We start from the raw sequence: 26,185 nt of genomic DNA, 5'->3' as shown, positions 1-26,185 counted from the left end.
GTCCCACTCACCCTCTGAGGCTTGTTTTCTACGGGCAGAGCTCTGCTGCTGAGCCTGGGTGAGCTGCAGCATCTCTCAGAGCCACTCATAAGGCAGTTTCACCCACTGAAGCTAAGACGTTTTTCAGAAGCTCAGTTAAGCTTCCAGGGATCTCATTTGAAGAGGGTGCATAGCAAACAGAATATACCATTCCCATTAGGATAGTGATAATGTCCTTGCTTTGACAACAATCTTCAGCAGTAAAGCAAGTTTAATTCTCTGACAAGAAGATTGGCAACAGCTATCGTTGCATTATTTACTCTTATATATGGGATTCTTCCCTGAAAACCCTGGAGATGTCATTTGTGTGGTCTGATTGTAAATAATGAGATAGACCACAATGGATTTCAGTTCCTCATCAGTGTTTGATCAGCACAGAGGTAAGTTGCCTGCTACTAATTTCAAAATCTTCCAGTCCTCCCATGCCTCTCATCAAATGCACTAAGATTACTTGACAGAATTAATAACTACAATTTTTGGAAAAGATTAGGTCTCATAGAGATTTATTTCTGTTACACGCGAAGGAATTTTTTCAGATTTAGACATGGGTATTTCAGCCTATTGCTACAGTGTAGGTTTTTTTAATAATATTTTTTCAGCAGAATAGTTAGAGCATCTAATTGCTTTTCTGCTTTGCACCAAGAAATGTATGTACAAATTTATATTAGTTATTGGTCGTCTTATGTAGATGGATATATATAAGAACAATTGCAATATTAGCAAACAGAGCAGTTTAAAATGGAGTAAAAATTTAAGAAAAAACTGATTTTCTTAAGTTCACTAGTTTGTATACATTGAAAGGACTAGATGCTGACAAGTGATCAACTTTGCTTCAGGAAATCTCAGCTGTATAGATAAGTATTGCCGTAACTGTGAATTTAAGGTATTTTTAAAAGCCTCAACATGAAGGTTTTCTACATGGTAAGGTTGCTATGGAAATATGAATGTCTCTTTGTTTTCTGTTTTTAAGTTAAATGTTTGAATTTCATGTCATTGTTTGCCAGTGCAAGCTTTTGTGTCTTACGGTTTAATCTACTCAGAGGAATGTAGTGGTAGTCCTTTTATGTTCCCAAAGCAGGTAGCTGTCACTGCTTGTTTACATGTGTTCCAACAAATCTCTCTTTAAGTCAGCTTGCCAAAATGATTTGTGTGCAGGGGCCACAGTTTCCCATGCATACCTGTAAAGTGTCCGAGCTGACACGGGTGCTTGCCTATGGTTGTACTTTTGAGCTTGCCTATGCTTCTTCGGTGCACCCAAAGTAAATACACTCTGTGCAAAGCAGGGGACTTAACGCTGCCTTTCAGCCACAGCAGTGCTCAAAGCCTGAAGCAAGTCTTGCAAGGACACCAGCCCAGCCAGGACCCCACCCTGAGCAGACGGGGAACAGTGGGAAGCCATGAAACAAAACTGAGTGACAAGAGGCAAAAAATCCTACCAGCAGGGATAAAGGAGGAAGGGAAGTGCAACAGGAGAAGGGGATCTGTACTGCAGGAGCAGAGACAGGTGCTCTGAAGTCATGTGTGAATCGCACAAAGAGCATTTTCCCCAACAGGACGGAGGTGTGGGGCTGACTGAGCTGCTGCAGCTACAAACAGCCATTCTAAAACTCTCTGTCCCCATGCACCATGAGTGTGCTCTGTGCCACACATTGACTCAGCACTGCTCAGACTGGGGAGGGAGAGGAGAAACCCTTCACAGTCTGTGCAACGGGGAAGGCTGCCAGGGAGCTAGTGGCAGTCGTGCTGGGAATAAGGCTGAAACGTGACCAGGGCCAGGGAAGGAGAAGTCAAGCCTCCAGACGGATAAGGGGACAGAAAGCAATGCAGGAGACCACTGACCTAAACCACCATATTTGGATAGAAGTAAGAGAGTTAGGAGGCAGCATATGCCTGTACTAATCAGCAGCCTTTTCTCCTGCCAGGCCACTCTCCATACTGACCTATCCTTATCCGTGTCCAGCATCATCTCCAGGCCCATCTTACACTCCTCTCATAGCACCTCCACAGCAAGAGTCCCCTCCAGATAAATTCGTCATCTCCCCTCCACCACCACGCCAGGGATGCTGGCTCATTAGATGATTTGTGACTTACTGTTTGCCTTCCCTGACAGCTGTGCTGTGTGGGAGGAGGATGGAGATCAGGAGCAGGCAACACGCAGTAATGGGACAGTGAAACCACTGGTTATCATGCAAACACAGTGCTATTCAAAATATACAGCCTCTGGTGGATTTTATCTGAACAGCATGTTAATGTCTCGGCATATTACTGGTTTAAGCAGGCACAATTTTTTTAGTAAGGAGAAAGGGAATATCTTTCATTGGAAGAATGCACATGAATGAATGAATGATCTTCATTCAAACACACCAGATCAATCTGTCAGTCCAATAAAATAATTCAATCCTCCCTACAAACCTTTCTCCACCCCACACATCAGAAAACTATCCCAGTTGCAGATCAAATAAACAGCATTCGGGCCTTGAAAATCGTACTGTCTCTTTTCAACACTTCCTATTACAGCTCATTAATATAATACTTACCAAGACTAACAGCAGAGCAAGTTACAAGTCCCAAAAGCTGCACTTACCACCTCCCACTGACCCTCAACACTGTCACGCTGAAATCAAATAAACTGCCTAGTACTGTGTGCTGCTGACAAGCAGTGGGAAATCATATAAGTTATTTGGCTACTGGTGGAAACAAGAAGGCTTGTAAGAAAGAGGGTAGTAAATAATGTACATCAATATTTCCTCTTCACAATGAACATAAGTTATACTGTTTTCTAGCCTTCAGTTTTCAAAACCTAGTGTTTTAGCAAGGTCTAAATCAGTCATTGTCAAGACCATGTACACTGAGCTACAGCAAATTCCAATGCCGGAGAAAGCATGCACTTACATACCTCTAATGTGCATTTTGTGAAACAACAGATCAGCCAACATAGCAAATTGTGTAAAGCATGCATTCATCACAGGAGAGTCTGAGGAGAATTAATGTCACAAGCAGTGTAATTTCATTGCTCTGAATCCTGTGATCATTCTGCATATATTTTTATATAAACCCTTTCCCAACCAAAATTACTTTGCCTTAAAGGAATCACGTACTTTCAAAATACTGCACCTTATTTCAGATAGTTTGGCTTTTAAGATTGATTTTTTCTGAGGATTTTAGCTACCAAAGATGTCACAACCCTGTATGTCATTTGGTCTATTCACTAAGATTCTTCCAGATCTTTCTATGCCACTGTTGTGCCAGCCTGAAGTTTCTCCCTACCCTTGCTCTATACACAGGCTCTCAGTTGGACCTTCTACTTTCCTGAAGCTGACAGCTTCCTTTTAACAATAGCACAGCAATTTTCCAAAATAAAATATAAACTTATCTGAAATGGCACCAGTATTCACTGGCATTTACAGAACCGGAAGTTAATAAATGAAGTAATGCTAACACATTTGAGGATGGAGAGTCAGGCATTTGGCTATTCACAGTCCCTTTATCCCACTTGGTGCTGATGCCCCAGCCACAGCTGAGCTCTCCAGCAGGTTAAGCTCACAAAAGGGGACCCAAGTGCTCGATACCTCACTGTCACCTTCTGCAGAACACCCACTTTGCATGCCCAGGGAGGTGTCTGCAAAATTAAATAGCCTACAAGCTTTGTGCACTTATACCTTGTGCCGCCTTATTCCTTGACGGGGTAAGCTGAGGGAAGATGAACTAGGAGAAATTACATCCTGGCATTTCCTGGTCCTTGCCATCTGAAGCATTAAAAGACCACACATCTATCTTCCTCCTCACCTCCTACACAAAGCCACAAGGGTCATGTTCAAGACACCCCACTTGAAATCATGTCACCCTATAGAAATGGAATTAGTGTCAGTGTGCTTTATGTCGGATGTACAATGTGGGTGTTCATCAAGTCCTCCTGGCCCAGTCTCCTTCACCAGCAGGGCGACAACCTGATTCCTCTGCCTTTTCTAGCTCTGACAGCTAGGATTCACAGATAGGGAAGTGTGAATCTTAGATGTGGCTTCATGCCACTGTATCTTAACAGGAGTGGAGCCCATGTTATGTGGGTGCAGGCACGGGAAAAACCTCTTCATTCATCCATCCATCCATTTAGAGTTTTGCTGCTTCTCCTTATTCAGCAGGCTAACTGCTCTGGGAAAAGCAGATTCAGCCCAGCACAAGCAAAGGCACAGGGGTGAAGGTGTTTTGGTTTTAGTCATATAAGAAGGGGTAGAAGGAGCCAGGGACCCACATGCAGTTTTGTACCCACATCCTCATCTTGCCACCATCCTGCCCTCCGGGTAAGCACCTGCTCTGCTTGGGAGATAGCGAGTTTCTTTTTGTGGGTAGATTGCTCCCACCTGACTCACAGAAGGAAGATTTATCGGTACTCACAAGTCTAACCAGCAAAAAGTACAAAATTTACATGTGAAATGCATGAAAGGAGGTGAGGGTCCCTTTGACCCACTGTGTCTCTCAGTACATCTAATGGTTTCTTTCCCAGTGCCAGCAGCATCTTGTCTGTACCATTCCTATATAACAAGCACCACAAGCAACTGTGAGAGGAGCTGTCTTGCTGCTTGTGGCTGGCACATCTGGTGTACCTTCAGAAAGTGGCCAAGAGGAGCAACACAAGTGATGAAACTCTGCCTTATCTCCTTGCCTTCCGCCCAGCCCATATTACACACCTCTTTGAGTAAGGGACTAGCTCAGACCTGAGCTTGTTATTAACATGTCTTTGCTGATTGTGAGAGCAGTCTGCAGATCTGGCATGATAAGGAAATCTGATTAATGGGTGCTGTGGTAAAGTCACTTCTTTTTTCACATACTAGTCACTGATGATTACTGCAGAGGCAATGACTCTTAGCCTCTCATGATCTTCCATGCACACAGGTCAAAGCTTCTGAGCCAAATGAACAGTTCTCTCAGTGATAGACTCCCCAGTAGAATAAAAAACAAGTTAACATTTTTAATTTACAAATCTTATCAAATGTGTAATTTAAAAGACCAACTAACAGAAAGAAAAGAAATCACATTCTCTTCAGTTGAGAGGTGATAGAGAGGGAATCTGTGCACTGGTGAAGACAAATTTAACATCAGCCTTCAAGTTTTCCCAAGCCCACAACAAGAGCTCTGGCTCTGACAGACTAACCTTTCCCAGGGTAAGGGCTGATTGCGTTTCCATGGAAGCCAAGTTTTGAAGACAAGAGTGATGATTGCATCCTGGGGAGAAGGTCACATGTGGGGAATTGCACAGGGCTCTGTAAACCCCCGTGTGGAGCTCAGGCAGGTTCAACTGTCACAGTATCCGATCACAATGAGAATTGTGTGGCTTATTTAAAAACCTTTTATCACTCAAAAATATATACAAAAATGTTTAAAATATGATTTATAGCAATATGTTAATAATAATGCAATATTTTATTATGAAAAAGACTTTACTAACTTTTAAAATTCTCTTTAAACCATCTCCCTTTTATCTGCATAGTTATGCTATTTCCAGAAGACATGACAGTAAGGATAAGTCAGCAGTCACTTGCTCTGTCTTTCCTTTGATCAACTCTCCAGTGTGATTTAGGCATCAGTTTTACTTTATCCTACTTACAAGGCAGTTCAGTGGCTGGACGAATGCTATGGTCTGTAGCTTTGGCCCTCAGCCACAGTGAAGAGCACAGCTCACTGCAGCTGTTCTTATTTAGTTAGTAGAGATCAGAAACTCTAAAATTAAACATGAGACTGTGGCTGACCAGAAGTACGTAGCTGGAGCATTTTACCGTTACATCAGATTTGCCCCTGCACCAAAAAATCTACTCTTTTGACTCCTGGAGTTAACAGGTTTATAATCCACTTGAAGCCAATGAAGGTGTAGGCATACGGAGCATGGGATGATCAGTCTGGAAGGAAGTTACAAGCAAAAAAACCGGAGACAGAATCATCACATTAATTTCTCTAGAAACAAAATCCTGAGGAGTGTTTAGGAACAGCTCCTGCAAGGCATCTGCTTTAAATAATACCTCACACTGTTACTGCCGAACAAAATAAACTTCTCCTGGGTTCCAACTAATATTTCACCTTTACTTTCTGTACGAATTATTAGCACAAACCATTGCTGCCAGAAGTTCACTCTCCTGAGACGAGAATCCCCCTGGACACTGCAAGGAAAGGACATGAAAAGCCTCAGTCTTCCGACTGGTGCAAGGATAACATTGAAACTGAAATCACCTGTGTCCTGATTTCATCCTATCTCATAAAAGTATAACAGTGACATTACGAGCTAGTTCACCTATTCCTTTGTTGTTTCTCAAGTTATGTTACATCATAGTTAGGAGAGATGGAAACCTTCCAGAAGCTTTCTAATGTTCTCTCACTGTTGATGTCTGAGAGTTTTTGGAAGAAGTTGTGATAGAAAACAAGTTTTGATGACTAACAAAAACCACAGTGCTGTTTAGATAGATACACTTTGTTCCATCTCGAGTTATACAGTCATAAATTTTCACTGGTAATCATTTGTACTTGCTCTCTGCTTACTCATGGACGTACTCCTCCTCTGCAGGTGATGCAGCAGAAGAGGGTGACTTGTCTGTGGTTTACCAAGCAGCAGCTAGTGGCGATGTGAGCACACTAACTGCAGTGATTCGAGAAGATCCTTCCATCCTGGAGTCCTGTGACAGTGAGGGTAAATGAAGGCTGAGCTTGTTCTCACGGGATTAGTTGCTTCAGCTGGCATTGAAATTTTCCATTTTTTTATCCTGATTTTTGTATTCAGCAAATCATATTTAGTAGCAGAATGTGGGAAATCTGAGTTATTCTTTGGAACATCCATTGAAAATGCTCAGTTTGGATACTTCTTTCCCCTTTAATTATAAGATTTTTTTTAATATGGATACAAATACATTGTGCTGCTATAATGAGACAGGACTTTATCATTAATCTATTTTATCTTGTTTATGGAAATGGTGAGAAATTGTTGTCATTTCATGCAAGAAAAAGGAACATTTTTTATCAAAGCCAAATGCTATACACAGTCTGCACAATGCTAGAGCAGAGAGTCTCAGTCTTTTGTACTTGTAAAGTATGTATACAGACACAATTTGAAGGATTTTGTCATGTAATTGTTTAAATGACAAACTCAAACGGTTGAGTGTACAACATGCAATGATTTAAACAATCTATTTTATCTGTGAGACTGTGCTCCTTTTTGTTTGTCTTCAGGAAACTGTTTAATATTATTACAAAGTGCTGCCTATTGCCTAGGTTTTATATGGATCTATTTCCCAAGTGAATTAGAGCCACAGATCTCTGGACGCTTCTCCCAAGGAAGACTTTGTTTATTCAGAAGTATTTTTTCACTGTAGTTTCTTTTAAAGGGTCCGTACAAACATCGTCTATTTTAACCTTTACCAGCTTTTACCAAGTTACCAATTTTTCCTACACTTTAAACCAAACATCCTTACAATTACCTTTAAAACATCTATTTGTCAGTAGGAAAAATATTTAATCAAGCTAAAATGCTCCCAGTCCAGAACCTTTATGTGAGAGGGACTAGGCATGAAGGGCTGCGGGTGGAGATAGACTGATCAGCAAATGGAAGTATTTCAGCTCCAGGAGAAACTTGTTTACTTCATTGTACACACAGATGCAACTAAACACCAGTCTTGCAAGACAAACGTACGGCTCATATCCTGCACATATGGCAGAGCCTGCATAACCTCAGGTTGGGTAGTACACATTTGCTCAACAGTCTCACTGAATCCAGTAAGAATTCAGTTCAGTATTAAATCGATAATACTGAAATCAATAAGTCGATAATACTGAAATCAATAAGTCAATAATACTGAAACCAGTAAGTCAATAATTAAGTCAGTAATACCGAAATACAAACCAACAAGTATTCCTCAGTTGTGCCTGAAGTTTCTAGTAGTTTTACAGCTTCTAATACTCATGTTTATTCCCAGTTCAGTAATTTCAAATTGTTTTGTCAGATTCTGCAGGAAAATCTCTTGATGTTATTAAGCAGTTCGCAGAATGGAAGGAAAAGGAAGCAATTGAAAGATATCATAATATTCATCATAATATGGCAAAATTTGAGTATTAGGCTTGAATGTAGATTTCAGAGGTTTTTCCAGCACAGAAGTTGTTGCAGAATATTGAAAAAGTTCTCATGACAACACAAAAGAATATTTTCTAGAGCAAATCCAGCCTTTAAAATAAGTTGTTGTCTACATAAAGTATCAACTCACATACACACATTTGCATAGGACAGGGCTTGATTTCATAAGTCTTTTGAATACATAGAGACAGGACGAAGCTGGGGTTGGAGAAAACTAGCCAAGCACCCTCTGGCTACTAGTCACTGTGAAGAATATCAGCCTCCAAAACGGTATACAAAGCCAACAGTTCATATTGGAAGCTTGTCAATAGAAAAACACTTTTCCCTCCAGAAGCAGAGTTAATGAGGCAAGACTTTTGCTAATGAAGTCATGCTCTTTTTAAAATCAGTGGTCAGTAACTGGCATAGCGGTTACTTCCTGCCTACAAAAAGCTGAGTACAACTGTTGGAACAGTTGTCAGCAAAAGGATTTGTTAATTTGCCAGTACTAACATTAGCAAATAAGAAAATATCTCTAGCTTATGGCTTTGACAAAATAAAAATTGTAAAAGAACATTTGACTTTCTTCCTCAGGTTGCACACCTTTGATGCATGCTGTGTCAGGACGCCAGGTTGATACAGTGAAGCTTCTGTTGAAGATGGGAGCCAATATTAATACTCAAGATGCTTGTGGACGTACCAGTTTATGTCTGGCAACTTATCTGGTACCAAAACTTGGGGGAGAAGGATGGAAAGATAGATGGAGTAAAGAGAGTAAATGTGCAGACCAAATAAGATTTCTGTTTATACTACAGAAAGAAAACAAGTGCAAAATATTTAGTTCTAGACAAGAGTGAACTTTACTATAATGCAAAGCTGATGATTATCAGAAAAGGATCAAGACTCCTGTTAGAGTATCCTTTCACTTTCAGGTTGTAAAATTAGTGCATGGTATGGGGATCTCACTGGGTCCAGGGTCCTCTGTGTGGTTTCAAGAAAGCCACTTGCTTCTGTTGCACTGGAAAGTCCACTCTTGTTCTTAATATGCAGACTAACTTCTCCCCTCCCACTGTCAGCATCAAATATTTATGCTCCAGAGAGGGCACTCCTATCTCAAAATCTGGTTGTCAGCAGGCATGTTTTACTGCACACTACATGAGCCAGAGCATTGATGGACCTTGGATGGCGAGGTTAAGAACTCAAGTTCAAGGTACTGCAGGTGCCAGTGAAGATACTCAGATCATAAGCAATCCAACTCCTGAGTCAACCCACATGCAAATAACAGTAGGGCAGCCATCCCATTGAGAAGTTTGGGAAGGAAGATGTGGTGGTCTCTGAAGTACACAAGGATGTTCCTCTTGACTTTAATCTTCTCCTCCTTGCTGGAGGTTATTCAGAACTCAGAGAGGATGGGAACCAGGTTAGTTGGGCAGAGGGCTGCCATTATTAGTTGGACAGAACGGAGGAAGGAATGTTCACCTATGATGCACAGTATGAGTTATGGCTGGATGACAGCCAGTTCATTTAAACAGATACCATGGCAGCCTAATTAAACTGCTTCCCTTGCTAGGGAAACATCTAGTTTCCTCCTGCAAGTTCAGGGCAAAAACAATGCTTCTGCTCAGCTATGCAATATTAAGCCAGAAAATAAGTGCAGAAAATTGCAAAACAGGCAGTCTCATTCAGTACAAGGAGGATGCCTCACTTTCTTGAGAATAAACATTTCCTCTGCCAGATATTTTTTAAAAATCCCATAATTAGTGTCATGCTCCTTTTTTCCTTCCTCTTTTCCCAGAGGGGAAAAAAAATTCTTTGGAAAAAAGAAATAAAATAGAAATGACTGGAAAAGATTTAACCACCCAGGCTTCGAAGTTTCCATTTCTGTTTCTGTGATGAATATAATCAGAGGTTTAGGGAGCATTTGGCTGTGATGTCTGTGCAGGGAACTGAATTCAGCAGAGCTCCACAGTCACAATCACAGGCAAAATTTGGTGGCCTTGTACTTCCACTGGCAGCTGCAAAAGGGCTGTTCCGATTCCATTATTCCACACCTCTTCCCCATAAATGTTGGTAATGCTGATCCAACGTAGCTCATACAGGAGGGAATGGTCTTTATCGATTGCCTGCAGAGGACTGAAAAAAACAAACTCATGCTTGATTTCCCTGGGACTTAAGTATACACTGAAATATTTATGCAGTCACAACCAGGTTGTTTACTTGCTTTTTTGCTGAGTTGATCAATAGAAGGTTTTAGGCCAAGTACTGATTAATCCCATCTGTTTTGGTGCTGTTTTCAGTCTAACGCTGTCACTAGTTCAAACTTCTGCAACAGTGTTTGTAAGACCACACTCTAAGGCTTTTTACTATTGATTTGCCATCCCTGCTAAAATCTCATCAAGGAAATAAGATTAAGTGCTCATGTTCCTGGTTTAATCTAGCATAATTAAATCCACATGCAGGAATATGTGTAGCATTTCCTAGTGATCCTGCAATTAGCAGGTTTTTAACCATTGTTTACTCAGTCGGTATTTGCCACAGCTGCAGAAAAACCAAAATGCAGTGTAAAGAAAACACCTTATCACAGAAATGAATGACTGAGCTAGTATGAGATTTGTACTCCAAAGGGGAACTGGTGTCAGTGCTGAGACCAGTTCTTCTGCTAGCAGAAACAGCTACAGCCACACACGGATGCCAGAACCACCAAGCAAAGATCTGGCCTGATGCATTTCACCTTCCTCTTTGACATGCTCTGATTTCTTTTTTAGGGCTGGCTGGAAGGCTGTATCAGCCTGATCAGAAACGGTGCTAAGCAGAACATACCTGACAAAAACGGGAGGTTGCCACTGCATGCTGCTACTGCAGAGCCTGATGTGAGGTATGTCCCAGGCCCCAACAGCATTTGCTGGTTGAATCTCAACAGGTAGTCACCAACATTAGCTACCCAGCCTAAAGGGGAGACTGAGTCAGGAAGGTTAGCTCTGACAGTTGCTTCCTTGTTTAGTGGTTATTATGAAGGGGGTAGAGAGGAGAAAAAGCACTGTACACCACCTGTGTAGCAGAGATACATGGCCAAGGAAGGAGTCGAGCCTGGTTTAAGATCACAATAGCAGGAGGGGAAAAAATTGTAACAGAAGTTGAAACCCTGGGTTTCCCTTCTGCCACCTCCTCACAAGAAATATGACAAGATATTACTCCTTTTCTGGATTTCTGAGTAGCATGGCAAATGCGAGAAAAGTTCTCCACACAATAACCTCTTTGAGAGCCCATACTGTAAAGCAGGTGCTAGGTTTGGTGGACTGGCTCATTTTAAAATACTTTTGCTGAAGGTGGAATAACAACTACAGAGTGTCTTCACAAGAAGTCTTAGGAACTTCTTTGTTTCATTCCAGCCTGTGATAATAGGAATGTCAGACAAATCTTGATTTGTATATCTGAATAAATTCACTTAGAAAAAGCTCTCATAAGTAAATCATGTCTGGAGGTACAGGATGACATTAGAGATAGGTGAAACATTCAGTATATACAAAATCTTCATGTGACATAATCAATGAGCCTACAATTTTGCTGCTGTCGTCACATCAGACCAGCTCAGACCTCCGCCGATCTTGCTTTCTAGCCGTTTTTAACAGCTTTATCAATTTTTCACATTATCATTGCTTTTCATGCATCACTTGGAGAGAATGGCAAAAGTATGGGTCACTATCATTAGACCAAGCCTACACAGAATGAAGACAATGTTTGTACAATACTGTACATGCTGATACTTGAAAGGGAACAGTAAATTACAGTAATTTTACAGTAATTTAACAGCAGCACACAGGGTTCCCTGAATGATTTTCTCATTCTCCGTGGGTACACGCAGACCTTTACCCTGCACAGGAATTTACCAGCTGCGTTATTCCTTTTCCTGTGTCTTCTCACTGAGTTTGCATCAAGCCCAGAAGACATGCTTGGAGCCCTGAGGGAGAGGCTTTTCCACCACAGTCATTGTCACTCTCTTGAATCCAAAGTTGCTGTCAAACGGGTATATGTAGTGGCCAGCTATGAAATGCTTTTTCAATCAAGTTTGAAAGCTTGATCAGCCAATTTATGTATTGTTTTGGTAATTGACTTACATGGTCCAGCAAGTTCTATAGAGCCTAAGAGGAAAGGTGGACGAGTGGTCCATTCCTGGTCTATGCCTTTAAGAGTAGATATCAGAGAAGTTTCAGCTGCATGGTGGAGTATTTACATATTTTAGTGGTAGCACTTATGTTGCCATAATTGTGTAAGGATACAAGTGACCCAAAGTTTGTTGTTGATAGACCTTTTATGCTCAAAGGATGAGATTTCCTTCACATACGCTGGTTTCATTGATGATATCTGGGGTTAAACTACAGAACCATGCATCAGATTATAAAACTGTGTGATAAATGGGTTTTACAAGCATATTATGGTTATCTAACTTCTTTGCTGCTCGCTAGTCCTTTGTTACCAAGACCTGTTTTTTTACTAAGACTATTTCTGAGATTCTGAGTCATTGTGCCAAATGACCACAAAATGTCTCTTCCTTTTTACAAATTTTTACCAAGATAATCACAGCAATTCTAAAATACCATCCTTTTCAGAGTTCCTATAGTGTGTCTCCATTATACCATTAGCTGTATGATTCAGAAAAGGAAGTGTAACACCATTATGCCATTAGCTGCATGATTCAGAAAAGGATGTGTAACACCTCATTGCTACAAGTATTTGTATCCATATATAAATGGATTTGAAGTCCTAGCAAAGCACTGGCATCTGACCAGTCTTCACCCTTTAGGAATATTCTCATTAGAAAAAAGTTAAATTTGGACTTCTGGCACTTGAAGATGGTGTTACCAGTTGCTAAGATTTTCACCTGCAGAATTGCTCTAATCATCCCTAAGCAACCATAAATTTCTTTATTTTTAATAATGTAAATTATCTAGTTGTTATTACTGGGGAGGAAAAAACCACCCTTGACTTGATCTGATCCACACACCGGAGCACAGTTCCATCCAGAAAAATTATTGGAAGTTGCTGAATATTGTCCTGATGAAAAGCAGCAAAAGATTTTTATTCTGCTTCCTATGTATGTGAATAATGCATGATTGTACACATTTATCTGTGCATTGTCTGTACATTTATCAGCGTTTCATTCTTGACACTTCATCATCTTTTAATTTCTTTGCAAACAGCATGTCCTTAAACATGTCCATATTTTGAAGGTTTCTAGCAAATTTACACCTTCAGATGAGTCATTGATTTGTATTATGATCTTACCTAGGAACCCACTGAGGATCTATCTTTCCTTTTGCCAGAATCATAAGAACTGTACATCCATGTTAGGATCTATGCTATTTGGCTTTTTTACTGCCTGTGACAGAATGGTCCTTTTCCATGATTCAAACACATAGCATCCTACTATAAAACAAAACCACCTTCACCAAACCTATAGTGATTTTAGAACATCTGAATAGGATACTGAAAGGAAAAGAAAAGCAACATCCGTGCAGTGGTAAAAGTATTGTTGCACTTGGATAATATTTCATGAAACTATTTTATTGTAACTGTTTCCTCCACCAGAGGGGAGTGTTTGTGGTCTAATATTCTATAAAATGTGAACCGATGCACTGCTATATTTTGTATCATAATAATGTCCTATCCCAGCAGACACTCTGCAAATCCTTGTAAAATACTATTGGTTTGTGTGTGTAAATATACAGTATGCATGTACATACATGTAAACTTGCATACAACATCGCATTACTCCAAGAGTTAAGGAGAGTGAAAAAACCTTTTAGAAACTGATCATTAGCATTTCTCTTTGTTTTAAACTTCATAAAATAGGATGACAATGAATTGCTAAGCTACTGAAAACTGCACACATGTATAGTATTACGCACTTTGATTCTAGCCTGGCAATCAGCACAAGAATTCTTCCTAGGGGATCTGCTTTTAATTCCCAGCATTAAACTTCTGTTGTTACAGTAAGCCATAAAGTCCTATTGTTTTTTCTAATATGACAAAGCACAGACCTAAGATTCTGACCTATGCCTATCACTAATACTGATTTTTCTTGAAAGTGCATGTTTCATTTCTCAAAAAATGTCATTTTTTCAGGTTTAGTCACGACAACAGCCCACTGATTATGTCATTGCTTCCACAGGCTTCTGAACGTGCTTCTGCAGAAGTCAAATCTAAATGAAATTAATCATCAGGACAATGAGGTGAGTGAGCTTTGTGCTATAAGTCACAGTCTTAGGCTCTGGGGGCATACCATTCATGCTGCTCAGAAAAAGTGCACTGTAGTATCAATTTTACAATGAAACTATGCACTAGTCAAAAATTTCTAGAATACTTTTGCTGAACTCTGCAAAGCATTATGTCATTTTTCTTACTACATGTGATTCACCTTTAGGTTAATAAACCTTCTCCATATACTGCCAACTATGAGGTGCCTTGAATCAGTATCTTAACTCAATTTGCCAAGATGTTAATTGCTTTTGATTTTTCTGAAGTTACACACTGGACTAAACCTTCACCTTTACCAGTCATCCCATCGTTAAAGTACTGTTCTTAGGAAAAATATTGGCAAGCTGGCGTTACACAAAACAGTCATGGAGCTAAAAAAATTATACCGTCTTCTGGTCCTTAAAAAACTGTGCCCTGCATATATATATAGTATTCACAGGGGAATGTTAGCTTCCCAGATGCTTTCTTCTCCACATGGAGGAGCCAAGACAAGAGAGGGACTCTGGATGTCTTTTAGTATGTTTCTCTTCACTCTAACAATTGCTCAAGAAAGTGTCTCTCCTCCACAGTGCCAGAACTGCCACAGAGTTATTAATTGTTCCCCTCCCATGAACCTTCGTTATCCACTGGATGGTTTGCTGATGCTGCTCACAACCTAAACCAGATGTATGCTTTGTCTTGGTGTGGAATCATGTTGCTAATGAATTGCATGGAACTGTGGATTATAATTTCAAGCTGTAATGTTTTGCTCTAATGCATGGCTACATGCAGTCTGGAACTTTTAGTCCATCTCACTGTCATTTGGCACTAAGAAGATATTTGTTCAAGTGTCAGTATTAAGCCCTGAACATTCATGTTTTCTAAAAAATACGGATCCTCACAAATTATTTCAGCTAACAGAACTGTTCTTTTGGCACAAAACACTTCATTTTTCCCATCTTACACTCGAGAAAAACACCCCAATAAATGCATGAATGCATAAACAATAAGAAATACATCTGGAGGTTTCATAGTTTCCACAACTGTGGCTTTCTGTGGGTTTTCTTTTGAAGCCCGTGAGATGACAATGTGAAGAAACATTCCCTGAATAACCCTCGAATCTGGGCAAAATAAGTGTCACACTGTATTTCCTGCAGCCATGTCTTCAGTTTTCTCCTTTTATGTCCCCTATTTTTTATGAATATTTGTTTGGCTGTCTCACCTTTAATATAATATCCTGATAGATCTTCAGCTTTGACAGTTCCGATACCACTCTCATGCTTCCTCTCACCAACAGTAACCTACCTACAGATGCCACTCAAGGGTGGTATCACCATGCACAGATGGATGGGTGCAGGCTAGACAGCCACTGCCCACTGCAGCAGGCCCACATGTGTGAGCTGCCACCACAACCAGCTCAATGCTCTTTGCCCAGATGGGTGCTCCGAAAGGACACGTGGAATGTATGAATTATTAGAAAAGAAACAGAGAACAAAACAGAAAGCAGCATTATGCTTGAATGTCCACTGGAGGAGTAATCTGAAAAAGGATGTATGAGAAGATTGCAATAGTTATAGAGTAGCTTCCTTTCATGGGCAGGCTAACAACTCAAACAAACAAACTACAACACGATTTTCACCTTGGCAACTATGTCAGAGGGATTATGTAAATCCATGGCATAATAAACTGCATGGACAAGATTGAAAGAGAATTATCATTAACTTGGTTTTTTACATCTAAAATTATGGGGACACCTACAGAAATTATCCAGCAGCAGTTTTAAAGAAAATAAAAACAATTACTTTTTACTCTTTGCATCATTACCCTGTGGAGGTCTGGATTTCTTAGGAAGTCTTCAGTCTGATTACCAAATGTTAGGTGACTGTATGTCAAGCCTTGTTTCTTATACTTTCTTCATAAGCATCTGCTGCTGATCTCTGAGCTGTGTCCCTGGGCTAGAGAGATCTTTGATCCCCACCCACAGCTCTCCCACTCCTATGTTACTGCTAGTTACCACAGTAGAAACAGAAAGTTGATTTTTCAAGGATTTTTTGTCTCTATCAACAGACTGAGCGGGGATGGCAGAAAGCTGTCTTGGTACATTGCAGCTTCTCCTCTTTCAGTGATTTTTCCTGTTCTCCAAGCTTAGGGGTGAGGACCCATTTCCTAGCTGGAAATCATTTCACTGACACCTCGCTTCACAGTACTCAGATACCAAGTGTCCATCAACAGTACTAAGCCCCTTCTGTCAAAACTTTGGTCCACTGATGTCAGTGGCAGATCTCCCATTAATTTCAGTTAGGGTAGGATTTCACCCATATGTCACCACACATGAACAACAGTAGCACTTTTTAAGAAACACATTTATACTTTATACAGAGAATCTTTAATATATACATCGCCATTGTGTGTAACAGTGGCTTATGACAGTGCAAATACATCCACAAATTCTCTGATCTACCAAGACTGACTGAACACAACTAAGATGGGATGAAAATGCAGGTCAATAGCTGTTTTGTTTTCTCCCTAAACAATAAATATGAAAAGTTCATATTGTGACTTTTTTGTTGACTTTTTTTAGTGCCAGCTAGAATACTAGCTTATAATATTTATTTTGGATCCAAGATAAAACCTAAACCAAACACCACACTGTGTCATGTCAAACACCAGTCTAAAATAGGCTTTTCTCACAGGATCCAAACTGAGCAGTGAAGAACTATCCCCCAGCTGTCATGGTCCTGACCATGCATTATTTATAATAGGCTATAGTCATGTATGGAAAACACATTCACATTTGTATCTATGTTCTGTAATAACTCCAAAAAGCTAATTGCTTGGTTCCCCCTTGTGACTCCACTAATTCAGAAGCTGTTACTAATTATTCCAAATCGAGGGGGAGATGGAAGAGGTTATCAGTCATGTACAGTTTCAGAACTGCCTAGCTTATCTGGAGACTTGGAGGGTCCTAGTGAGTGACAATAATTTCCTCTTTTGGGTTTGTGGCTTTCAGGGAATGACTTCACTCCACTGGGCTGCTTTCCACGACAGGCCCCAGCACACCCAGACTCTGCTGCACAGGGGAGCAGACCTCACTCTGGTGGACAAAGACCTCAAAACAGCTCTGCACTGGGCAGTACAGGTAAGCCATGTCCACGATTTCACCAGGCAGTTGCTTGAGCTGAGCTGTCCATTGGGGTGCCCAAGATACTTCAAAAGCAACTATTCTGGCTGTGAAATTAGGAAAAGTGATGAGAGAAATGCCCACTAAAAGCCCCAGTATTTTGCCGATGAGCACAGGTCAAGGATTTAGTATCTTTGTTGGAGAGCAAGACATCCTTAAAATAGGCTCAGCACTGTTGCCCTGGACAAAGTTATCGTTTGTCTCAACGAGAGCACATGTATGCTTCATGTTGAACTCATGCTTAAATCTTTTCACTAAACCAGGGTTGCAGAAATCAACAGCTTAAATACTCTTGCCAAAGGCCTTTAGGAATAAAACGATGTAAATACAAGTTAAAGCATATTTTAACAGCTATAGCTGTGGAATAATTAGCTGAAGGGTTGAGGTCCTACTTCTCTGGAGATTAAGGAAGACACGGAAGCAAACACATCTCCTGTTGAACTGTGTGTTCCTATCTTCCATGCAAAAAAAAAAAAAAGTCAAGTTGCTAAAAATTGCTCAGGCTATCATTAGGAAAAAAAAGCCACACAGGTTTAATGTGGCATTAAGTACTGTCCTATGCAATTGGTAGTAAGAGGTATAAAATATAGCCAAATTTACTAAGTTATGCCTAAACTTTACTGCAGAAAACTTCTCAGATGAAATTATATAAATATGCTTTTACTTGCTCACTTGCCATAGCAAGTTCCGGTATCAATGTTCAAAACACCTGCACAACAGATAAGCAGAAATAGAACTTGCATGAAAATCCAGTAACATTTTCCTACAATGACTAAATATTTTCATCCTTACCTTTTGGTCTAAGTTCACTTGTCTTAAAAAATGTGTCAACAAAGAAATTTAAAAGCTCTGAACTGCCATATGCTATATTTGTAAATGAGCAAGGACACCTAGAACAAATAATCTGTTTCCTTCGACCGTGACCTCACGCAGATGGTTCTTGTACAATAGGCTCAACTTTTGTTTTTCTTAAGTAGAAGTATATCTTGGCCTCTGCAACTGGTATTGTTTCAACATTAGTTTTGTTATTCTTTGACCCTGATCAGTCTGAAATTCAGCTACATCCCTTGTTATTTTGCCTTGGTAGACTAAAGGTATCTACTCTAAAACCTGTTCTTCATTTTTACTAGGCATACTCCAGCGCAGGCTGCTTCCAGTGGGAAAACTCTGAAACTCATGCAAGCACAGGGTATGCAGTGGTCTGAATCAGAGTTCTGGGAACAAGTTTTCTCTCAGATAGAAAGACAACAGGGAATCCCCTTCATATCACAATCTTCAGAGTTCCTATCATACCTTAATCTTTCCCTCATTCTGTATTTTGTAAACTTCATTATGTAATTCCAGGATTAACTCCCACCTCCACTTTTTCTCTCACAAATGCACAGAATAACTCTTGAGAAAGGGGGCAATTAAAACCTCACAGAACCCACTTGTACTCAGATGGAGGCACATGACAATTCCCTTTTCTTTCTCCCTCTAACTTACTCCCAGAAATCAGAGGAAATAACGTTCTTCTTGGCAGATTTCTGCTATGAAGCCTTATAAATTGCTTCTTCCATCCACATACTTCTCCATATTCTAGGCCCAGAAGGGGTAGTTGAAATACCAGAGCACGGAATAGATCCATTACTATTTCTCCTGCTCAAGCTTGGCCAAGACAAATTATTTTCAGGCAGTGCTCTCTGCTGCCCTATTAGACCCAGGAGAAATAGACACTGTGGACAGGCATGACTTTCTCTGCTATGAGAGAGCAGAACAACAGCTCTGCTATGTGGGATTATTGTTTTGTCTAATGGCCTCCTCTGTGTCTGCTGGAAAGGGGGAGTTTTTGCTTTAAGAACTGTATTAGTGTCTTCAGAGCACAAGAGACTCACATTGCTCAGGCAGTACCAGCTGCAGGGGCTGTTTTCAGTTGAATAGGGCCGTGTGTTTGATTTCATTTTTAAAAATGCAGCAAGGGGAAGACCAGGCACTGAAATTTGTTGCAGAAAAGAGGCAGTTTGTGCACACTGGGCTGAAGCACAGAGCAGGACCACATAAAGACCCCTGGCTGCCATTTGAAACCAGATTCTCAGGCATGTTGCATGTGAAATAATTGTTCCACAATGACTGTTTCAAAAACCACATGTTTGGCACTTGTTCTTTCATCAGACAAATGGTGGCTGTGGAGTCCCAGCCATGTAACTAGACAGACCTTGCCCACACCAAGGTCTGCTCCATCGAAAAGCTCAAATGTCCTGCCACTCAAATTCACACCTTCAGTGCAAATGTGTTATAGCGGTGTCAAAAACACAGGCTATTCTGGTTTGAAGTGAGAATAGCTCGTGTCACACTTTTTACACATGTATTATTTTTATGAGCTGGTGCAGATAGGGCTGTATCAGAAGTGTTTCAGGAGGCATTTGTCTCCTTTCATTCCAACCAGCAATAATTGCTGTAATGAAAAGGAAACACACGTTTGTAACAAAAAAAATGTTAACTGATACTGAAACAAAGTGTAAAGCCATTCTAGCAGATCTAGATAATGGTGTAATTGAAATCCTAGTGAAATATAGTACATACTACATGGTATACTCTATCATACATACTACTGTATCCTAATAGAATTAGTAGTACCTTGGAAATAACCTGAGAAGTTTGGGCATCTTCCTGCATTGCCTTGCCCATTGTAATGATTTTTACCAGAAATTTCTTTGTCTCTTTCTTCAAACTCTGTTTCCCAAAGTCATATGATTATGTAAAAATATCAGCTTTCATTTAAAAAATAAACAAACAATCAATTAAAGAGTTCTTCTCAAGTGAAGAAATGCAAACCCCTAAGGATAAAAGAAAAGGCAATTAGAAAGAAGCTATTAAAAATAATACTCTGCCATGCAGAACTGTGCTTATGATTTTTAATAGGTTGATTTGGAGTGCAAAGTTTTAAACACTCAAGAGCCTGCATATTTTACTCTACAACAACAATGCAATTATTCCAGTACCCCGTTTCCTAAGACGAAAGTAAAATACTTGTATATCTTAAACACATTGTAAAAGAAAAGTGCAGGCAATTATCCGTTTGTGTTTGGCTGAGCAAGCGTGGCAGCCTCTGTAATGACTTGGGAGGTGAGAGCATGCTTAAACGTTAGGATCTCTAGGAACAAACCTCTTCATTGCTCCCAAGCACCTCAAGGACACAGCTGGCCACCCAGCCAGGGCAGAGGAAGGGGCCAGGGAAGGCAGTGGTGCCTCAGGACCAGGGTCTATCCTGAGCACCCCTGGGTGTCTGCCCAGCACCCAATTTTATTTCTGAGGGCTGCCTACAGTGGCAGGATTCAGAGACACTTCCAAGAACTTCGTTAAACTTAGTGGGTGTTTCTTGATGTGACATGTTTGTTGTTCACTTGGGACAGAAAAAGTGTATTTGCTAGGCACTGTTGACAGCCTGGTTGGTTTCAAGCAGATTTCTGTCTCTGCAAAACTGTACTTATTTTCTCCTTGTTTCATGCAGTTTTCTCGAGATAGCTAGAAAGGGAGAGTAGTGATTTCTTTATTTATGTCACTAAGCTTTAAAGACAATTTTGACTGTTAGCAAACAAATGACAAGTAGGTTCTTTATATGCATTTTTCATGCATACCCTTAAGAAATCCCTTTGTTGTATAAATCTTGTGATTCCAGCAAAGGTACAGCTGTCACTCCTTGCATAGCAGCAAGGCTCTATAAAGTGAGCTGTCAAGTTGCAAAACAAGGAGTAAGAGAGTTTGCAAATAGCTTTGAGTAAGAAATAAACTTGCTCCAATACCATCAGAAGCTTCTTCCAAAAAGTGCACTGAATGTGACGATGTCCACAATGGCAAACTAAATGTGCTTGAGCCTTGGTTTGGCACCAAGGCTGACTATCACAGGACAGCCTGTATCCCTACTGCTAAACTTTTATTCTCTAAAACAGGATGGTCATAGACCACTTACTAGAAATTGTCTGAAGCCTATGCTAGCTCCTGAACTACATCCAGGAACTGGTGGGGAAAGTGTTAGCTGACCCAAGATAAATCCATGCCAGGAAGGAGTTTTAAAATTTTACTGTATACAGCTGAGCTCTGGAGCTCAGGAATGTTCCCTCATGATACGTAGTTTTTTACTGTAGTAACTGTAGCTGTAACCTGCGTCTCTGCTTTCATTTATGTCATTTCATAAGCCAAAGCCCCTTTTGTGACTTGTACATGGTACAGCAGTATTGATATACAAACTCATCAGTACAACCAGATCATCAGAAAAACTGCCTTTACCTGAAATAACTGACAGTCAACATGCTGTTGACAATGTAATTATTCATGCCAAATCAAATTTTCAAGGAAATCAGCTGCAGAACTCCCACTGGGCATAGTAGGAATTTGTCTTAGGCAAAACCTGCAGGTAAGTACAGGATAATTGCCAGACCTCTTCTCAGAACAGTCCATGCGTAACTCTGCACGTGGATGCCAGAACATGAGTAATGTACGTGCACCACACTTTTTGCAAATCTATAAATGTCCTGATCTCCTATGCCTGACAAAAGGCACTGGGAGACAAATGTTTCCATTCTTCTGCTAGTAGTAAAGAAAAAATCCTTATTCTACTACAGAATAAAAAATGACCTCTTTTTCAAAGCACGTAAACAGCTCATCTGGACAAATTAGTGCTCATGACAATGTACTAGCAGGGGAAAGCTGCCAAGTAATTTTAGTCATAGCCATAGTCATTTAGACAGTAAATCATACGCACTTATTATAGAAGACTACAAGTGAAAATAATTCTCAGAGAACTGGCTGGTATTTCATGCAGTTTCTAGTCTGAGCAAAGAGAGGGTAAGAGAGGCAGGAATACGTGATAATCATAGAGGCATGCCTCCATGACTGCCTTTGTCATTTGGTAGCTTTTTCCAACACCCACTAAGGCTGCTGAGAGGATTAGTCTTTTAAAAACACCATGTCCCTAGCTGTACTAGAGGCAGCAGCTATCTGAGGACCACAGGACAAAGTATCCTGTAGCACAACACGTTCTCTTTCCAAGAGTACCACAAAGTCAAGCCAAGCTGGGTCACTCTTGAGTATGCAAGAGGCACTGTCTCAGTGGGTGTCTGGGGCTGAACTACTAGGATTAGGAGAAGACAAATGAGCTTCTCTCTAAGCTGGCTGAGTCTCACCAGTGTAACTACAGCGGCGTCAGTAGAGTTGTTGTTAATTTATATTGGTTTGCCATCAGAAACACACCCTGTGAAGTGCCTGAGCTGCATCCAGGCAACTCCTGGCAAAGTTTCCCTGGCAGAAGGAAAGCTGAAGATGGGATTATGGACTGTTCCTTTCCTCAGCATAGGGCCCAGTGGCCTCTATCCCCTGAGAGCAGAGAAACAGGGTGCTCTGAATTTTTGCCCTGGATCTCCACTGCCAACACAGCCATCTGGCAGCAAGGGAAGGCAGCAGTGCAGGTAGAGTGAACATGCTTCCATTCATTAGCTTTCCCTAATCTAGTACATAGGGGAATGCTAGAAGTCCTTAACAACGGGAGAAAGTTTCCATGTGTGCAAAACCCTTCAGCAACCCACGTTGCCATATTTATGGACATTCCTCACTGTGCTGTGTTTGCGGCAGACTAAAGGAGCTGCAGTATGTCCCTGCTCTTGAGATTGGCATTCTCCATGTTTAAAATGGAAGACACCTCATCTACGACAAGACAGAGATGTGAAATAACGGTTAAAATGTCAAGCCCTTCAGTGTCACAGCAGAAGGACAACAAAGAGAAAGGTGTGGAATTGAAAAAGGAGGATGTAGAAGGAGAGGGAACACAGACAGGCTTAATTTAGCCTTCAATGCTAACAATAAGAAGCAACGTCGAGAGCTGCTAGTGGGGAATTTTCATCCAGCAAAGCTGGCTATAGATACAGGAAGGTTTTAAACTGCACACTAATACAAAGAGACAGAAAATATAGGAGAACTAATACTACCTAACCACATAATCTCCGGAGGCATGCACTTGGAAGAAAAGTACTTTGTCAGGGTTTCATGAAAACAGTTGAGTGGTCTATAGTTTGTCCCTCTCCTCCTCCCATCTCTACATTAATGGTAGCCACAAGCCAGCTTAGCAGACTCCCTTCACATGATTCTTCTGTTTGATATCGAAATCTGTAGCTTGTTAGAGCATTCTGGCAAGGGGAAAAAATTAACCCTCTATACAATGCAGTGAACAGAGAAAATACTGTATTATGTACAATTGAAGACCTGGCAAAACAAAATGCAATGTTACAGTAGAATACTACGAAAGCGACAAAAACTTTCTAAGTAAAATTACCATTCTACATATCAGAATGGCAGAAGTATAAGAACAATGGCCATAATAACAATGAGGATAAATTGGGTAGAAACAGGTGGAAAATGTATCAAAACCAGAAAAGTGTACCAACCTTGCAGAATTATCCTCAAGGTACCTGATTTGGTGGATATTTCATTTCCTGAAGAATTATTTTCTTGTTTTGAAAGCACTGAGAGATGCAACTATCAGAAGCTGGGCTTTTTATTAACAAACCTGAAGAAAATGGGGTTGTAATGAAGTCAAAGTGAGAGCTAACAACAAATTCACTAATGACCCTGTCAGTGAATTTGTCTGCCACTGTCTGGAGAAGAAACAAATCTCAGACAAAATCTCGCATAAAGCTCAACAACAGCTTGCCTTGCAAGGTCTCCCAGCGTGAGGCTTTAGGACATTTCTTCTTCATGAAATAAGTTTAACTTAGATAAGCGATCTAAAAAAGAAAAGTTCACTGAGGAAAATGAATAAGGGATGGAAGCAGCTAAAGGTGTGAGATGGGATGAAAGTGTAAATAAAACTGAGTGAGGAGCCCTGCAGAATTATATAGAAACACACAGCAAAAATAACTAATAACCTCTGAGAATATTGCTGAACAGAATTTGAATACAAAAAGCAGACATGAAATGTAGGGATACACAGAGTAAGGTTACAAAAACATGTAATTTTCCTATGGTAAATTTACCACTGAACATCCTGTTCTAACAATAGTACTGTGATTCATGGTAAATTTACCACAGAAAGACTATATTTTTGGTGACCTCAGCTCACAGCTATCAATCTAGGAATAAGGGCAGTGTAAGCGTTTTAGGAGAATTTTGTGTGCAACTTAAAAAAGCCAAGATGAATGTAAAGATAAGAAGACATTCCTAAGAAGAGAGAGCTGGAAAACCACATAGCAGTTGGCCAGACATCTCTTTCAGCAGAAGGTTCAAAATATTGTTAAAGCAGGACAGAAATTTCATAGCCATCTTCAAAGCAATTATTGCTTCCTCAGACAAGAGGCTATTGGATATAGTATGGATATAGTTTGAATCTCAATTACTCAGTCTAATACCATGCAGTAAATATAGAAATACTGGCAAAGTGCCAACAAAATAAAACTGAGCAACTGCCAACAAAATGACACTGAAACGTTGTTAAGCAGGTGGTGAGTAGAGTAATCATAGAAAGTCCAATTCTTTGTCTCTTTCTGGTTTGAGCAGCACATATAGTTTTGAGCACACCAGATGATGTGAACAGAACAATTTGAACAAATACGACCTGCTATAATGGACCCAGAAATCAGCCCAAAGATAATCCAAAGTCCCAGTGAGAAAGAATAAGGAGTAATGCAGTCAAAATTAACCCAGAGACTGGGATGATATACATGAATCAATATATGACTGTTCACACATCGTATATTCTCTATCATCAGCCACATTCATGACAGTTCAAATAACCTTTGGATGTGGATATCTCACAGACAGTCTAACCAGGGGTTTATCATAAGAATGCTTTTATTTGTTCCATAATAAGGTGATTAAATACATAATATGAAAACATGTATATAGCCTACAGCTAGAACCAAATTAGAGGGACACTGAGGATTTCATGGGTCAGGATAATATTCAAAATTATTTTGATAAATTTTAGGATTGAAATGCAATTAATAAAGTAGCACAGTGTAAAGTAGAACTGTGAAAGACTGAAGCTGTTTGCACAAAATTAAGAGTAGTGGATAAGAAAGTGAGTAGGGGTTTAAATTACAATGTCAATACAAATCAAACTAACATCATTCTGGGACATATTAACAGAAGTGCAATATATGTTGGCTACTGGAAGTAGCAATGCCATTTTCAGTGTCAGGAGAGAAACCTCAGCTGGATAATTATACTGTTTGGGATGCCATAGTTGAATTAAGATGTAGACAAACTGGAAAGAGGCCAAAAGCAAGCACCAAGTATAAGTAGGTTGAAAAACCTGACCCATGAAGAGAGGTTGAAATGGTTTGTTTAGTCTAGAAAGTGGAAGATTGGTGGGAGACTGAACAGTCTGTAAATGTATAAAATGCCAGTAAGAACAGTGGGAAATTTCTTACGCAAATGCTAAGAGTTGTGCAAAAACATTGGGGGACTGAAACTGTAGGTGCAGATGTGAAATTCGGACTTAGCAAGACAGCATAAAATTAGAAGAATATCACTAGAACAAAAACAGAAATAATAACGCAATGCATATTCTCTTTTTTTTTTCTGGGTATTTTTTTTTTTGTTTGTATCAAAATAACTTGGAGAAGGATGGCAATAGATAGATGTTTATTGTGGTAGTACTAGCAGTATATAACAGA

At 40.1% G+C, this 26,185-nt stretch overlaps 1 protein-coding gene across 1 annotated transcript in view; it reads left to right on the top strand.

Moving 5' to 3' along the window:
* Nucleotides 1-379: 379 nt before the first annotated feature.
* The window catches only part of ANKRD55 (ankyrin repeat domain 55), a 44,988-nt gene continuing 19,182 nt past the window's right edge, over nucleotides 380-26,185 (top strand). The window contains exons 1-6 of the mRNA XM_010024692.1: nucleotides 380-419; nucleotides 6,590-6,712; nucleotides 8,720-8,850; nucleotides 10,891-11,000; nucleotides 14,295-14,355; nucleotides 17,370-17,498. Of these exons, the coding sequence (XP_010022994.1) occupies nucleotides 380-419; nucleotides 6,590-6,712; nucleotides 8,720-8,850; nucleotides 10,891-11,000; nucleotides 14,295-14,355; nucleotides 17,370-17,498 (594 nt within the window). The remainder of the gene's footprint in view (nucleotides 420-6,589; nucleotides 6,713-8,719; nucleotides 8,851-10,890; nucleotides 11,001-14,294; nucleotides 14,356-17,369; nucleotides 17,499-26,185) is intronic.

The sequence above is a fragment of the Nestor notabilis genome, unplaced genomic scaffold (genome assembly GCF_000696875.1).
Source record: "Nestor notabilis isolate BGI_N333 unplaced genomic scaffold, ASM69687v1 scaffold442, whole genome shotgun sequence".
Classification (NCBI taxonomy): domain Eukaryota; kingdom Metazoa; phylum Chordata; class Aves; order Psittaciformes; family Psittacidae; genus Nestor; species Nestor notabilis.
The sequence above is the reverse complement of the archived record's forward strand: the minus strand, read 5'-3'. Positions and strand labels throughout refer to the sequence as shown.